The sequence below is a fragment of the Theobroma cacao genome, chromosome 6 (assembly GCF_053813885.1).
Source record: "Theobroma cacao isolate CCN51 chromosome 6, ASM5381388v1, whole genome shotgun sequence".
NCBI lineage: Eukaryota > Viridiplantae > Streptophyta > Magnoliopsida > Malvales > Malvaceae > Theobroma > Theobroma cacao.
The window spans coordinates 31,615,250-31,631,267 of record NC_142644.1 but is presented as its reverse complement, the minus strand read 5'-3'; the positions used below and the strand labels follow the sequence as shown (position 1 = coordinate 31,631,267).

The 16,018-nt window shown below is 39.0% G+C and overlaps 5 protein-coding genes across 5 annotated transcripts; 2 read left to right on the top strand and 3 right to left on the bottom strand.

Annotated features, from left to right (window-relative positions):
• The first annotated feature begins 246 nt into the window (after positions 1–246).
• On the top strand, positions 247–1,471 carry LOC18597312 (serine acetyltransferase 1, chloroplastic-like). The gene has a single exon (XM_007026257.3). It carries the CDS (start codon positions 364–366, stop codon positions 1,333–1,335), a length of 972 nt encoding a protein of 323 aa, XP_007026319.3. The 5' UTR covers positions 247–363; the 3' UTR covers positions 1,336–1,471.
• A 515-nt stretch (positions 1,472–1,986) lies between these two features.
• Positions 1,987–4,373, top strand: LOC18597311 (structural maintenance of chromosomes protein). Its single transcript, XM_007026255.3, has 5 exons — positions 1,987–2,664; positions 2,811–3,029; positions 3,310–3,408; positions 3,629–3,733; positions 3,846–4,373. Exons 1-5 carry the CDS (start codon positions 2,134–2,136, stop codon positions 4,068–4,070), a joined length of 1,179 nt encoding a protein of 392 aa, XP_007026317.3. The 5' UTR covers positions 1,987–2,133; the 3' UTR covers positions 4,071–4,373.
• Positions 4,374–4,477: 104 nt separating this feature from the next.
• On the bottom strand, positions 4,478–5,902 carry LOC108662381 (uncharacterized). The gene is made up of 3 exons (XM_018122616.2): positions 5,400–5,902; positions 4,882–5,035; positions 4,478–4,670 (listed from the first exon to the last, which is right to left on the bottom strand). Exons 1-3 carry the CDS (start codon positions 5,652–5,654, stop codon positions 4,618–4,620), a joined length of 462 nt encoding a protein of 153 aa, XP_017978105.2. The 5' UTR covers positions 5,655–5,902; the 3' UTR covers positions 4,478–4,617.
• Positions 5,903–5,978: 76 nt separating this feature from the next.
• On the bottom strand, positions 5,979–11,449 carry NAR1 (ferredoxin hydrogenase). The gene is made up of 11 exons (XM_018123867.2): positions 11,068–11,449; positions 10,740–10,813; positions 10,300–10,453; positions 9,532–9,718; positions 9,218–9,344; positions 8,305–8,482; positions 8,139–8,188; positions 7,894–8,065; positions 7,523–7,649; positions 7,304–7,395; positions 5,979–6,623 (listed from the first exon to the last, which is right to left on the bottom strand). Exons 1-11 carry the CDS (start codon positions 11,188–11,190, stop codon positions 6,471–6,473), a joined length of 1,437 nt encoding a protein of 478 aa, XP_017979356.2. The 5' UTR covers positions 11,191–11,449; the 3' UTR covers positions 5,979–6,470.
• A 704-nt stretch (positions 11,450–12,153) lies between these two features.
• Positions 12,154–14,898, bottom strand: LOC18597309 (CASP-like protein 2B1). The gene is made up of 3 exons (XM_007026252.3): positions 14,200–14,898; positions 13,961–14,093; positions 12,154–12,598 (listed from the first exon to the last, which is right to left on the bottom strand). The coding sequence occupies exons 1-3, from the start codon at positions 14,421–14,423 to the stop codon at positions 12,347–12,349; spliced, it is 609 nt and encodes a 202-aa protein (XP_007026314.3). The 5' UTR covers positions 14,424–14,898; the 3' UTR covers positions 12,154–12,346.
• Positions 14,899–16,018: the final 1,120 nt, after the last annotated feature.

The following is a 16,018-nucleotide window of genomic DNA, read 5'->3' as shown; positions in this document are numbered from 1 at the left end:
CTTGAAATTTCGTTTTCCATATTGATTAATTTGTTCGTGTTGGCTCTTGGCTTGTGGCCCAAGCAGCTTCCTTTCATTCGTCAATGTTGAATCCTTTAGACCATACAAGGAGTCCTCCATCGTCATTCCAAACGTCATCGTTCTCTCGACTCTTTCCACACCTTGGTCTCATTGCATTACTTTATTTGTTTCGTCTCATTTCCAAGCAGTTTCTTGTCATTTCATCCAATCGATAATGTATGGAGCTCCAGCTAATATATATAATCCTTGCAGTATCGTTACTCTCCTCACGGCAGTTTATTGCTAACTAATTAAGATCAACAGTCTCAGCCAAGCACCGTCTCTCAAAGTTACTCTAAGTCAATGGCAGCATGCATCGACAATCCGAAAGGTGAACCTGCCAACAAGTGGTGTCGCTTAAGATCCAGCGAACGCCTAGCCTGTTGTTCCCTTTGCAGGTTTGCCAAAGTATGCGGACCAAGTTTCTCAAATCTTGTTTCATGCAGAGCAATCAACTGGGTTAGCGTGAAAATTCCGGATACAACAGTCTGTCCCTGTGACGAGGACGAGGACGAGGACGATCTGTGGGTGAAAATTAGGGAGGAAGCTCAATCTGATGCAAAACAGGAGCCTATCTTGTTGAATTATTATTATTCTTTGGTACTGTCACACAGTTCTCTGGAAATTGCGTTGGCGAACCACCTGGCGATGAAACTGAGCAATTCGACTCTTTCCAGGGATGCAGTTTTCAAGGTTTTCTTGGAAGCTTTTGCTCAGGATCACGAGATCAAGAGAGCCATCAGTGATGATACAAAGGCTACAAGACAGCGTGACCCTGCTTGCATCAGTTATGTCCACTGCTTCCTACACTTCAAGGGGTTCCAAGCTTGCCAAGCTCATAGAGCGGCACACAAACTGTGGTCGCAGGGTAGGCTAAGCTTGGCGCTGCTAATACAGAGTCGGGTTTCCGAGGTTTTTGCAGTAGACATCCACCCAGCGGCGAAGATTGGACGGGGAATAGTACTCGATCATGCCACCGGAATTGTGATCGGAGAAACGGCAGTGATCGGGGACCATGTCACCATTCTTCACAATGTCACATTAGGTGGTACAGGAAAAGTTTTGGGAGACAGGCATCCCAAAATCGGTAATGGAGTCCTGATAGGAGCGGGAACCAAAATTCTGGGCAATATCAGAGTCGGAGAAGGGGCTAAAATCGGTGCAGGTTCACTAGTTCTAAAGGAGGTGCCACCACATAGTACAGCAGTAGGAAATCCTGCTAGAGTACTTACCACCCCGACCGTTCAGGCAAACAGAGAACACTCACACCAGTGAAATGTCTGGTTACTCCTGATTTGATTTACTATACCTTTCTAGTACTAGTAGAATTTTGTTTCCACTCATTCATATGTTCCCCATTACTCTGTAAAATTTCCCCAAGGCAATTTTATGTCAATAAGCATTTTGCCAATCAACTAAAATATAATAGACAAGCCTTTTTGTCTTAATTAATAAGCCTAATTGGTAATTTCATACATAATTTAAATTGGACAATACTTTTTATTACAACTCCAATAGATAGGAACAAGGTCTTGCTATAATAAATGTAATTATCGTTGTTTAAACTAGTGCTATTATTATTTCAATGATATAAATATTGTGTTTGAAATTCATTTATGGAGAACATTTAAATTTTTTTTACATTAGATCAAATGATTAAATCGGGAAAGACAAGACAAAGCATAGAAATTGAAATTTTTGACTTATTTTCAATTAATCATTCTCTTTTTATCTTTAAATATTTGTTTAGATCAAAATCTGAGATTAAAATGAGATAAAAATGCAAAAATCAACGTTAAGTTAAGGCCAAAAATTTAAAACAAGGCAGAGGAGTTCCATAAAGGCCCTGCCCGCGCCTATCACGCCAATCAAGAATTTGAATTCAGACAGCGCCACGCAGCCCACGTCAGCACTTGCCTTCATTACAGATCAAAATTCAAAAATTCTCTAACAAAAATCTTCTTCCTTTCCTGAGTCCTTACAACCTTGGAACTTACCAGTTTCAACCAAACAAAACACTTCCGCAATCTCAACAGAGCAAAGGCAGCCGAGTTGCTGTTCGTGTTGGTGTAAATGGCCACGCGCTACAAGTCGTACGATGCACGCTCCTCCACCTCCTCTCATTTCTCTGATCCCTCGTCGTCTATGGAGCTCAACAAGTCCTCTTCTCGGAGGCCAGAATCCTCTTCCTCCTCGTCTTCCTCTCGAGCTCTCGTGAAATCAAAGCCGTTGGATGTAGGTCCGGGCAGCCGCAGCAAAACCAAGGCTGACAACAATCTGACGAGCATGGTGAAGAGATTTATGGACAAGAAATCCACGAACAAGACGATTGGGCAGGGGCAGCTGGTCATTCCGTCCGATGTCCTGGCTGAGGATCTCAAGAAGGCTGAAAGGAAGGGAGCTGCTTTCACAGCGTTGCAGAGGAAGCTGTTCGGAAAAGGGTCTGCCGACAAAAAGGAGGTGAAGGCCTTGACAGAGGTTAAAGGGAATACCAGGACGTTGGCCATGGTTTTGAGAAGTGAGAGGGAGCTCTTGAGTGCCAACAAAGATCAGGAGATGGAGATTGCTGAGCTCAAACTTCTGCTCCAAGACAAGAACAGAGAGGTGATGATCAGCCCTTGCGCCCCTGACTTTGTGTTAGTTAATTAATTAATTATCTTTAGGAAATGCAAAATCTGCCAGGTTGAATTCTAGGCAATGACGCCATTGTTTTTGAACGCCTGAGATGTTCATATAGACGGTATTTGCAGGTTGAGAAGCTCAAAGATTTGTGCTTGAAGCAGAGAGAAGAAATTAAGTCATTGAAGAGTGCAATACTGTTCCCAGATGTCATGAATTCTCAACTTCAAGAAATTGTAGAGAAGCAAGGTTCGGAGCTGACACAAGCCAAACAGCTAATCCCAACTCTCCAAAGACAGGTCACTTCTCTCACAGGACAGCTCCAATGCCTTGCACAGGATCTTGCTCAGGTAATCCTCACAAACAAACACTGCATTCAAATTATGGACATATGTTTAAAATTAATGATTATTATTATAAAATTTTGTTCAAAAGGATGGATTTCTGCTAAGACTTTCCTTGAAATAAAAGTCTTAACCTTCTATGTAAGAGAATGCAATGAATTTGGTATTATCTGCTTGCTTAATTTGCTTGATGTATGGAATAAAATTTACTAAGCAATATCTATCATAATCCATATCAAGTAAGAACCATTACAAGGATTCCTAATGTTAACATACAATTGAACAGGTGAAGGCAGATAAGTATTCTGCCAGGGCATTTCACCAGCGGCATGGCAGCTCTCCCAGGACACCCAGATATGATCGAGAAGAGCCTTCTGATTCTTTGGTAAGAATTTAGATACGATATCATACTGTTAGTGCCTATCCTGTCACTAGTACAAGGACCGGTTTCATTCTTAAGTTGCTATCCGCTGAAACTGAGTTTATTTTCTTTTTCATTCTAGTCTTGATAGCTTGGAAAATAGGAAAGCCATGTGACCCAAGGAGGTCATTACTCTTGACTTCAGTGCTTCTACTGGTACTAATATATTGAACAACATTTTCAGGAATTCAGTTCTGCCGATGCGACAACTCCTGGTAGTCCAGATGACTTGTTCCTCGAAGATTTAAATCCCTGTTTAACACCTTATTATACCAAGACAAAGTCCAAGGTATACAAACAATCTTAAAACTTTTAATGATGTTCATCTCCATTAGTAGTTAGTGCTTTTACAGGAGGCATCCCCTACATGAGTAATAGTTGCTTGAATGAACATCTTGTAGGAATTCGATGAGATAGGCTTTAACTCACCACATAATGAATCCTTATCCAAGAACAATAAACAAACGTTCACTGAGCTCGGATTCAGTTCTCGCAGCAAGAAGTTGTCCAAGAGTTCAGATTGCTACCAGGATTCCAATAGAGGAAGCTCCATGGCCCGGACCAATCGCAGATCAGATGAAAGTACAGGCTCATACCGAAAGCAAATGCATCATAAACCTTTCTAATTGCATGGTAGCAAGTCAGTTGAGCATTCATTTCATCTCGTTTACAATTTTTCACCTTTCCCTTTTCCCCTTTACCCCTCCTTTTTGTCGTGTCGGATTATGGATCATAGTTTTGGTTTGAGTCAAAATTGTTAGCCCCAGGTGTATATGGAATGCTTTAAGCGCATCAATAAGGGAAGATATTTGTCAAGTTAATCCATGTTCAGGATGCGCTATGGTTCTGGGGCTACAATGTAATGTCAATGAAATGTTGTCGTAATGTAATTTTCGTTTCAAAATTTATAGAATAAACTGTTTTATCAAGCATTCGAAGTTCAAACTATTGCAGCTCCTACGTATGATCTGAGTTGTAAAGATAGAATAGAAAACCTTGTAAGCCTTCAGGAATACAAGAGATGAGAAAACCATACAAGAACTTGAGGCCAGAATTTATTAAAAGCAAGCAAGATGTCTTAACATCAGTTTCTACGACATTGTTTTACTTTGCCAAATTAACAACTCATTACATGATTTAAGGACCTCCCCCATCCTATTCTTCATCAGCTCCTCAAGCCATGCCTTTGCCTTTGCTAGTAGCAATTCTGATTATCTGAAAAAGAGCTGCCAAAAAGAAAAAAAAATGATCACTTCCTCAAGCAAAATGTGTAACTAAATGGTATCCGGCACGAAAATCCCAAACAGATCAATCTTCTGCCGCAGAAACCTTTTTGCAGAGCAATGAAGAATGCAAAGAGCAAAAACAAGCAATGACATGAAGAGTTGCTATCAAAATACTGTGCTAGTATGAAGCAAAGGCAGAAACAGAGCATACATGATCCAACTACCACAAAGACAAAAAAACCCAGCAGAATTGGGCCAACGGGGTAGCCATATGCCTTCTTGGTTGAACTTTCTACGGATCCCCTCCTTGAGATGTTCTTCTGAAACCTTGCAACCCTCCTTTCCGCAACGCGTTTTGAGGTAGTCTGTCCAATGCAATGTCACAAATCATTCATTTTCAAAGGCCACGATATTTCCAAGGTTTCCTTGATAAAAGATTTTGGTGTGCATTATGCAACAGAATATTTAATGGGATCAACAAAGACAGATTAGATTAGAAGCAGGAAAACTCAACATGCAGTGGGATCAATCACGAATACCGTCTCATGAATTCGTGTTGATAATAATAATCGAAGGAAAAAAAGAATAAAAAAACACTGTTTCGCAAGGAAAAGAGAGAGAGAACAAATACAAGGCAATTCCAACCGAGAACAGAAGATATTTGATCAGTTCAATAACGTTGTCATGAAAACAACAGAAGATAAATGAAGACAAAAACCTGAGACTCACCATTTCTAGATGTTGTTTTGCGTTGGTTGAAGCAGCGAGGTTTGTGTCAGACAGAGAGAAGAAAGAAGAAGAGGGGGCTGACAGCCGTCGTTTTATAGGGAAAACGTGGGACTGCTGTCCCTGCTTTTCTATACGTACGTGGTTACAAGGGAGCGTGGGACGGTTACTGCCCCGACTCTTTGAATACAAGTTTTGGTGAGTAGCATTGCCAATAAATGAATGAATTTTTTCCTTTTTCTTCCTCTTTCCTTCCATTTATGAAGATTTCTTTTAAAGAAAAAAAAATCAGTGGTTGGACGCTTGCTTTTTCCTTAATTATTTGCTTTCCATTTTTGTTCTTTTAGCAGAACAGATTTTTCTAACCTATGCCTCCCCTTAACCTTTTTAGCATAATAAGCTCATAATTCCTTGGCAATTCAAGGCCTCAAGTTATTCTGACTGATAAAGCAGCTCGTCCTGCTATTTTGGTTACCTGCCAAGCTGCTTGCTCGAGGAGTTAACGTGCAAATCTTTAGAGACCCACAGTTCAACGATCTTCATAAATGATAAGATACATATACAGTATCAATCTCAACCCAATTAAAGCAAAGACATGAATTTTGTCACTTTCCTTCATTAAGTAAGAATCCTTACATGTGAATAACATTGTAGCGGTAGAGGCAGCCCCCAAACCTGATTGATTATACAGAAAACAAGAATAGCATGTTCTGAATTGAATAAAAGAAGAAACATGTACATATCAAAGGGGACTTCATTTGGACCAAAAAAAAAAAATAAACCGAGGCTACTATCAAGGGGGGAAAAAGGAAAGTAAGAGCATAAATTAATTCTTTCTTTTTGGTCTAACTAATGTCCAGTACTGAGCATTTACATAAGATAACTATGTGATGATAAAACAATTTTCTTCAAACAAATTCTCTCTTTACTCTATCAAAATTGGCCTCCCTGCAAATGCAATTTTCAGAGGAGCAAAAGACCGGCAGCAATGTGCCACGGCTGAGAACATGAAACTCATGGAGAGACAACAAAAGGAAGTTCCCATGTTGGACAGGACCAGATGCTAGAGAGTCTTTACCAATTGTGCAACTGTGCTGTGATACTTTTTACAACAGGGTGGTATCCTGTGTGCATGTGCCTTTTAGCTTTTTCTGAACCGGGGTGCTCAAGCCACTCATCATACAGGCGTTTCACCAGAGGGTTCTTAAAAGGATCAGCTTCCAAAATCTAGAAGGCATACAGAAGAATCAATTAAAGCAGAACTCTTAAAGAATTCAAATAGATTTTTAAAAAGGGAGCTTGAGTGTATATGCATGCAAACATTAGGCTTCATGTAGCATTTGAAATCAGTTCACTTTTAGCAGTAAAGCATTGCAAACATAGTTCATGCTTCAATTGTTGTTGTAATGAAATATTTAGCTTGATGAATTATCAGATTTACTAAGTGCTATTAGGAATGGAATTGACCATTTAATCCGCAACAAACATTCAAATCAAGGTGAACCATGGAGAGTTCATTACTCTACCAAATACAAATGTACCAATGCTAATACAGCAACTAAGGTTGAGGAACAATACAAACCCAAAATTAGAAGAATACCAAATTAAGTGCATAAAACCTAAATACAGTTGAATCCAACCAATTGTAAATGTAAGGTTGACCACATGGTTTATCACAGGATGAATATCACAAATCAGTAATATGCTCAAGGAAGATGATAACATGTACATAAATACTAATGGTATAGGCACTACTTGATTCAAAGAACCAACAGCTCAAAATTACAGAATTTCCTGAGACAAAAAAAAAAATTGCTTAATACAGCTTAACATTATAAATGGGTGTTTCCAAATGATGACACAAATCATTCTTGAGAATAAATGTATTACTCAAGACAGAAACTCACATTTTCCATGTAAATGGCTTCCAATGATTTGATTAAATCCTTTGGAGATTGTCCTGGCTTTGGCTTGATTTGACCTCCACCATTCAAACAACCTACATATATTAACCATACCTAACTGTTATGCCTAACCTGGATTTCCATTATCTTATAATAAGTTACAACTGAATGTATCAAAACCAATTCAATATCCAAAATAAAAGGAAACAAGGAAACAAAAACCTGAAGGACATGCCATGACCTCCACATATTGATAATCACATTTCCGTGTTTTAACTTTCCTGACGATGTTTTGCAGGTTTTGGAAGCCATAACATAGGGCAAATTTCAGCACAGTTCTACCCTCCACCTACATTGTAGCTTGTCAGGATATTAGAGTAGAAGAACAACGTGGCGATGAAGTTGCTGCCATGAATTTTTTCAACCATATGTGTTAAATAATAAATAAAGCCATGATTTAATTCATCAAGAATGCAGCCCTTATAAACTGAGATCACAGAACGGGCCCTCTTCAGGTTCAAGTACATGTTTTATTTATGTTCGAACTTCTTTAATGCTAACAAAATACTATCAAATTAAAAAGCACAACTTACTTCTAGAGTCAATTCTCGGAAATCAGGATTTCTTATAATTCTGAAGTCCAGTGGGCCATCAATTTCTCTTCCAAAGAGAACTTTTGCAGCATATCGGAAAACAGTTTCCGCATAACCTCCAGAGCCTCCAGAGACCCCATAAAGATGTCCTTCATCATCCACATTTGTCAACCTGTAGAACGATAGCAATATTTTTCATTTGTAGGGTTTAGGGTTGCTTTAAGGAGGATTATTGTGGTGCTTACATTCTATCTAGAGGCGACTCTTCCAACGCTTTAAAATCAACCTCTTTCAACTGCAAAAATTAACCAACTAAATTTTCTTTTAAAAAAAAGCCATCAAATAAACAATGTAAAACTGTTACATTAGAATGCACATAGAAATTAAAATAAAGTGAAACCCTGACTTCACCTGTATCAAATCTAAAAGTTCTCCAGATGTCAAGACTGAGTCAACCTCTGTGATACAAACACCTTCATTTGCATGGCTTCCATCATCAGATCCCACCTGAGAAACAAAGTCCTCCCTGGCAGCCTCAAGCTTCTTGTCATAACATGGCATCACAGTTACATGGTAAACCTCCTCCGGCCTATCAAGTAAAATGAATAATATACATTCAAGCATTAAGGATAATATATAGTTTTGGCATTCTCCATTTCCTTCAATATTTGAATAGTTTAAAGATATAAAGCTAGAAGCTTTCATAAGATCCCAAGTGGAGATTGGCCCTGCTGATGTCACCCTATAGATGAAAACCTACTTTTTAATTGCACTTAAATAGAGGAAAAAAAGAAAAAACAGGGTGGAGATAGGCTCTATAACCAACAATTGTCAAAAGATAGCAATTCTAACAATCCTTTGCTCATTCTCATTATTTTGGAGGTATAATAAAGGCTATGAAAAGGACTTCATCATACACATACATACAAACAAACACTACACATTTATATTCCATTTTCCTTCTGATATGTGTGTGTGTGTGTGTGTCTGTGTGTGTGTTGTGTGCAGTATGATCAAATTTCTGTTCCCTTTCTAGTTTCTTTTCTGGCATTAGAAGGATGGGAAGCTTAGTAGCGGTAAACAGTATGTTGTAATTCAGTCGTAACCACTGAACTTAACAAGATACTATAAGTTTTCTTAAAGAATGAAACTTTCAAAGAATTGCTACTCATGCAATTCATCTGAAATTTAAAAGCCAAATAGCAATTACCAGAATAGATTACAAGTGTTAGGTTGCCTCTCCTAGCAGAAATGTTCATTCATAGCACAATCATGACCAAAACGAAGCTCAAGTTAGATGTGTAAAACATCAAACAGACAGTACCTGAAACCCATTGTTTGACATATATGATGCTTAACAGTAGCTCCCATTGATTGCTGAGGACTCTTCACTGAGGATATGTATGGCAAGATATAGGATCCAAGTTGTTTTTCAGCATAGCATATCCAACCTACAATTAGAGAAAGATGCACAGAAACAACACTTTTGGTCACAAGAATCCTATATATTATTATGTCATACCTGCGATAGTCATCTTTTCCATACATAATGCACATTCGTGTGCATTAGAATGTTGGGGTTTTAGGGAGAGAATGATGCTATTAAATGATTGCCAAACTTTTCAGGCAGATCTATACCTGGACATGCTGAGGAGAGCATTGGAAGTGAGGATTTAGTTTTCGCGTCATCAGCTGCTTGGCTTTGTTTATATCGACTAATGAACTCATTACAAGTTTCAATCAGTGCTAAGTCTCTACTACAACTAGTGTCAAATACAGCCTTTACTCCCAAGGACTTTAAAAAAGTTGTGAGTTTCTTGAAAACCTGAATATAAGAAAAGACCTTCCATAATTAGAAGCATGCACTAATGACTTAAATAACATTTAGGTGACCTTTCTTGCACTTCGATAGAAATGAAAACACAAAAACTATAAATAATTCATAGATGTGGGGAATCTTTTGGGTTGTGGCAGATTTAATCAAAAGGAATTACAAGTTTGAGAGGGGTGTGAAAACTTGTGTGGTAAGAGAAAATTGATTGATTTAACCCTCTCTGGCTTTTGTTTCTTTAACAGAAGAGCATGTCAGGGAGTAGAAATGCCACTATCAAAGCCCTTGGATACTTGGTTATACACTTTTCTTTTTTGGTTTAACAGGCGGCAGCACATGAAAGTAGATGATGCATTAGATTTTTATTAATCACATGCTCTAAAAGGATTGGACTTGTACTTGGTTTGGCACCCACTTGGTGCACTTCAATGATTGGTTTCCTCACCTATGAGCAGCAAAACCGAAAGGGGCATTTTTCTCTCACCTAGCAATGAATATAGTGGGCCACCATATGTACCCAAAAGGAAAAAATCAAGAAGAAAATGGGAGGGATACAGTTTCTGATGTTTTCATACCTGTAGTGGAGTGATGCCAAAGTGAGCTGCAAGCGAGGCCCTTGACTGAGGAGAGAGGGATACAATAACAGCCTTCCCTTTATTAATATTGGAAAGGAATTCATCTAAGCTTTGCTTCTCAAGCATTACAGTCTCTGCTGAGGTTATGCAGCCGCTGCACCATCGCAAAAAAAATTTACAAAGATGTCTTTGATGTAAGTAACAATAGATAAAAACTTGCAGCACTTATCAAGAAAACAATTGGAAAGTCATAAATTAGGCACTCAACAACCATTTTTTGTTTTATCTCATTTTAGTAGCTCCTATTCATCTATTATTTCTGATTGTAATTGGCACGAACTAGAAGTAGCCTTAAAACATACACAAAAGTTCCATCCAATGCAAAACATAAGCAATTTAGAAGACAAGAATCATGAGTGAAAAACAGAGGAAAATATTACCTGCATGCCAAGCAGTCCTTAAGTGAAATTTTTACTGGTTCAGCTTGCTGACTCTTAACAGTTGAAACCCTCGCCTTCACCAAAGTAATTCAAAAAAAGTAAAAATTAATCAAAGCAAATAAATTTATGTATTCTCTTCTACAGTTAAGTAATATGATAATTAGTAGAACAAAGCTTCTGTGCGGCAGCTAAAACTAATATCAAAATACCAAATTACAAACCAAAAACTAATTCTTGCATCTAATTTCGCATCAAATTTAGCAAAAGTCCTAAACAAAAGATTGATAATTGAGGAAAGAAAACGAAGTAAAGCCAAAAGTACAAGTACCTGAGGCTCAGGCTTGTTAGGGGTTGCTTTGAGTCCTTTAAGAGAAACAACGCAGGCTTGAGACGGAGCTATGAAATCGCTGAGATCTCCGATTCTGAGAGTCGGCGAAAACTTCTCCGACATCGCTTAATTTCTCAGCTCTTATACACAAACCGCCTAAATTCAATCCCCCAAAATCGATACCTGATGCTGCGAGCTTATTCGCAAATCAATAGTTTTATAATAAAATTAAGGATTTTTATTAAGAAATTAATAAAAACTTTAGGTTTTCTACGGAGCTTGAAAGAGAACAGTAGTTTTGGAATCGTTTGGTAGGTCAAAGGCGGTGACTTTACCCGGGGGAGGGAGGGAGTGAGGGGTCGAGCAAAGGCGTGTCTGTTTGGGAGTTTTTGATTCTGTGAATCACCAGAGGTTGTTTTACGTGTTCAGTAGCCAACAAGATTCGAGCTTTGTGTGGAAAGATGAAAGTCAAAGTTATTGATGTGGTAGGATTGTCCAATACGATCTCAAGTTTCTCCTTTTGTCGGTAGATATGCTTGTATTTGATGTTATCCCAAGCTTTCGATGGCACGTGTCGACCACGGTCCACCAGTACGAGCAAACACAAATTCTCTTTCTATCTTGTCTGTCTTAAAAAACAGAACTTTAAATTAAAACAAAGAAATCCTTTTTAAGTTTCAATTTGATTCTGATTTGGAAGGAGAGGAGACCATGCTTAGATCTTCTATCTCATAATAATATTACTCCATTTTAATAAATTAAATCAATTAATTCGAAAATATAATTCAATTAATTTGGTTTTCAAAAGGGTTGTGCTTGTGAAGAGCTGAGCAAGCATCTATTCCAGGCCACCACCATGAACTCATTTACTGATCATAGTCCTATAGATAGATAGGCATTAAGCCTGTTGGTTTTTTAGCCTTCTAGGACGCGCTCTGTTCCTCAGGAAGATGGAAAGCTAGGCAGCTAACTCCATTGGTGTTTCAACTGAAACCTATATTCATTGATTAGGTGTCTCATGGTGTTTCAACTGAAACCTATATTCATTGATTAGGTGTCTCATGGTGTTTCAACTGCTTGAACGCATGAAAGAAACCAAGGGACTTTTTAAGTTCTAATTTCTACAGAATCCAGCCTTTGATTTATTGTCAAATGGGAGACATAAAGCCCACTTTTTTTCTTTATAATATATAACAAAGATAAAATATTACAGAACCTTGAGGAATGAGCCTGTGAAACAAGGCAGTTTGGCTACCTAAAAACTTCAGCACCCGAGTTTCTACCTCCTGGAGTTGTTCCTGGCTTTGGTGCTGCCATACAAGCGGAAGAGACTGAAAGCGGAGATACAAGATAGGGCCACCATGCCAAGGCTAACTAGCAGTGCCATTGCTACTCCGTCCCCAACTTGGTTACAGAACTTCCCGTACATGCTGCATATCTTCAACCATTGAAGCTCTGTTTGCCCGAGCTTGCCAAACACTGCTGACTGTGCAGCAGCTCCCACAGCAGCCACAGTCAAGTATGCCAGGGCCTGCAAAAGAAAAACATGATATGTTAATGATTAGATGCTCACTTCCGGTCAATATACATGTGTTTTCAACCATTAAAGTAATAGCATTTTGCGAGCATTCTTTCAGGCTAGATGGTGCTACCACAGAGAAAATGGTCTCCATATCAGCTCTCTCCAGGTATGTGATAATTGATAAATATTAAAATCAGCTCGAAAGGTCAGGTTATACGAAATAACTGGCCCTGATATGGCACCAAATCAGGCCTCCTCTATCCTTCCCTCAAATAATCCTCATGGTCAAAAAAAGAAGGGGGAGCTGGGAGGTTGTTAAGGTATGCATTAGAATCAAAAGAACCCAACATACCATGCTGAATCCTGCAAAGTCTGACTACAACATAATTCTCAAGATATTCATGGAATATTAACAATATTATTTTCAATATACATTATTAGCTAGCATCTTGCGACAGGATTTTCTTCTTTCCACACCAGCGTTAGTTGGATTTTCGAAACCGCGTGAGGCTTCTGTCTGGTGCATTAAATCATTGTTTTTCTCATACCAGCTTACGCTCCAACATTTAAGATCCAGCATTAGCCGTCTATTTACTACGTAGAACAACAGGAGATGAAAAATTAGCTGCATTCTGACTATATCATGAATGAGAAATAAATTCCATACAACAACACCAAGGACCTGCCTTTCCTCTTAATTCTTATGCAAGACTTAAAAGTCCACTCATGTTGGTTTAGCTCGCAACAAGCACTCAATGAATTTCAGAAGGCCTATTTCATATTTATTGCAACGTGTGAGTGTGTGTGTGTGTATTTCATTGTTTGGTAGGATAGTTGTTTCTTTACATTGATGATCTTCATCTTCCCCTCATCATTATTTGCTGCTTACATTCTCAGACTACTGTTGCTATTGCAAGGATTTTCAAGACTACCAGGCTTAACATCAATTACCTACCAGGCTACCACCCTGTCGAATACATTAACTTGAACATTAAATGCTAATGTACGAAAAACCTTGACTTGTTCTTTTTTGGTGGAAGCCTAGCGTTCTAAAAAACAAAGGGGGAAATTATTGTTGTCTTTCAATTTATTGCACCTACTCCAGTTAAAAATTTTGTTATCGCCCTTAAAATTGCCGTTTTACAATGTTTTTTTTATCTCCTTCTGCTAAGGATGCAAGTTAGCATGCAATCAGCTAAATCCATGTAAATGGGGTAGTCTGCCTCAATGAAACCCTTCAACCAAGTTTAGAGATATGGACAACTGGGAACCCGAAACATAACTTTACCAATTACAACTACTAGCTGAACAAGATGCAGGGTATTAGCTCTTAGGCTCTTCCGTGTATGCTATGGAGGAAATGCACAGTACCTGATCTCCAGAGAAAATGGCCCAAGCAAAAGGCTTGCTGAAAAGCACACTTCCTCTCACCATAGCCACAACACAACGCACCCCTTGTATCAATGAGTAGGCTGCAGCTACCCCATTGGCTACCACCAAAAACCTGTGAACAAGAAAAGCAAGAAAGGTATGAGTTTTACATGGAAACCAACGGGATGCTCAATCTCGGAGGGGTAAACTAGAGAGAGCCAGAGAGTAGAGGATCTTACACAAGAGCTTTCATGTCTGTAAACCTAGCTTTCTTCTGAATTGAGAAGATTTCTTTGACTTGAGTATCTGTTGCCACAAGAACAGCTGCAAGAACACTTAAGACACATATCACACACCTCAAAACCAACTCCGCAACTCTCACTCTCCTATCAATCACCTTCAGATTAGTGGCATGGTATACTGGGACATTCCCAGGACTAACACCAACACCCAAATAATTCATCTTCTTGCCAAAAGGCCAACACTCCACAGAGAAGGAAGAAACAGACCAGCCCCAGACAAAACTCTCAAGCACAAAGCACGTACACCTAACCAATCAGGCAACCACCCCGACTGCTTAAATAGGCCTGCGCCAAACTATAGTCTAAAGAGTAAATGGCCTTCCCCACTTTATGAGTGGTACCCCTTTTTTTCTCTGTAATTATAAAAAAGGAAATAAAAAGGTGTTTTGTTTTGCTTTGCTGGACGACTGAGGCCTGCCCAGTGCCAAGTGTGGTCAGAAGTTAGAGGCTCTCAAAACGCACGAGGCCTCAAGGCAAAGGGCACCTCATCTTGTGCACAGACGGGTATTAACCATGCATTTAAGGCGTATGTGGGAAAGTAAAAGAAGAGAAATGAAACTATGGCAAAGAGAGACAGAAGCAACAGGGATGCTTTCTTTAGAGTTGTTTTTCTAGGAAGGGGCAACGGTTTTGTTGTTCCAAGAAAAGGTTCAGATAAGGTAAGCGAGTGCCTTAAATCCTTCCCCACTGATCAAGGCTGATGGTTGAATTTAATGCGTGGCCCCATTTCTTTTTGAATAGACCACTCTTAAAAAGAAACAACGGAAACTAACTCTCCTTCGTCTGAAAGCTAGTAATAAAACAATCTGTCAAAGGAAATATAAAAAGAAGAATCTAAACACACAAGAGGAAAGCTCGTCAAATGATTAAAGGTCGCATAGTTGATGTTAGGTTCTTGGTTCTTCTTTCGTGGTGGGGTCTTTGGTTGGTTGGTTTTACTCACTTGATGATGTGCTTGCGTCCACATGTTCCCATGATGTAAGGACTCGGAAGTCGTCGGAGGAGACTTCCTCACAAGACCACGCGCCTTTCAGCAGCGTTTGCCGAGGACTGCCTTTGGTTTGCAGCAGAGCCAAGCAAGATCTCCATCTCCAGGACACTTGTTCAATGCAATAATTCGAGCCCAACACGCGTCATGGATACGTCCGGCTGATGCCAAAAGCTTGTAGGATGAGAGGATGGCTCCATTGATTTTTAACTCCGAGAAAATCCACTTCCTAACTACTGCATTCCATTAGCAGGCAAAGCAACTTTGTATTTTGATTTCCATTCAAATGTCAATCTTTAAGTGGCTAGCCTTGTCCCATCAGTTTTAGCCCAAGCTACCCCTCCTTTTACAACCTTGTTTCCTCCATTGCCATTTGCCGGAAGGTAAAAGGAAAGGAATCTCGCATGTTTGTCTTTTCATTCTTATCCATTGATTTGGCATTGTTAGGATGTGTGCATAGCTGATAGGAGTACAAAGATCTTCCGCCAACAATACATATCACGTTTCTACTCTTTTTTTTTCTCACTCGTTCCCCTCAATATCTGATTAAAGTCAACAAAAATCCAAATGCAAATATAAGTTTCAACTATGAATTTATGATTAAAGCAACTAAATCAAGGTAATCATTTTACACGAAACAATCATCTAGATTTTGACCACTGGTATATCCTCCAGCTTGTCTTCAACAGCATTTGGTTTCTACCTTCATTAATTATTCTCTTCATGAGTAAGTCCCAGATCACTCGATGCATACAGTACTCCTTTGTA

Bases quoted from the DNA above. Each gene is read 5' to 3' on its own strand.
- NAR1 (XM_018123867.2), bottom strand. From the start codon at position 11,190: ATGTCGGAGAAGTTTTCGCCGACTCTCAGAATCGGAGATCTCAGCGAT. The intron at 7,650-7,893 runs GTAAGTTGTGCT...GCTACAATGTAG, and splicing joins TCCGAGAATTGACTCTAGAA to GTGGAGGGTAGAACTGTGCT. The intron at 6,624-7,303 runs GTGAGTTTCTGT...TATGCCTTCTAG, and splicing joins AAGCCATTTACATGGAAAAT to ATTTTGGAAGCTGATCCTTT.
- LOC18597312 (XM_007026257.3), top strand. From the start codon at position 364: ATGGCAGCATGCATCGACAATCCGAAAGGTGAACCTGCCAACAAGTGG.
- LOC18597311 (XM_007026255.3), top strand. From the start codon at position 2,134: ATGGCCACGCGCTACAAGTCGTACGATGCACGCTCCTCCACCTCCTCT. The intron at 3,030-3,309 runs GTAATCCTCACA...ACAATTGAACAG, and splicing joins TTGCACAGGATCTTGCTCAG to GTGAAGGCAGATAAGTATTC. The intron at 3,734-3,845 runs GTATACAAACAA...AACATCTTGTAG, and splicing joins ATACCAAGACAAAGTCCAAG to GAATTCGATGAGATAGGCTT.
- LOC18597309 (XM_007026252.3), bottom strand. From the start codon at position 14,423: ATGAATTATTTGGGTGTTGGTGTTAGTCCTGGGAATGTCCCAGTATAC. The intron at 14,094-14,199 runs GTAAGATCCTCT...TCTTGTTCACAG, and splicing joins ACAGACATGAAAGCTCTTGT to GTTTTTGGTGGTAGCCAATG. The intron at 12,599-13,960 runs GTACTGTGCATT...TTTCTTTTGCAG, and splicing joins CCATTTTCTCTGGAGATCAG to GCCCTGGCATACTTGACTGT.
- LOC108662381 (XM_018122616.2), bottom strand. From the start codon at position 5,654: ATGGAAGGAAAGAGGAAGAAAAAGGAAAAAATTCATTCATTTATTGGC. The intron at 5,036-5,399 runs GTGAGTCTCAGG...TGCATTGGACAG, and splicing joins CAAAACAACATCTAGAAATG to ACTACCTCAAAACGCGTTGC. The intron at 4,671-4,881 runs GTATGCTCTGTT...TCTTTTTGGCAG, and splicing joins CTTTGTGGTAGTTGGATCAT to CTCTTTTTCAGATAATCAGA.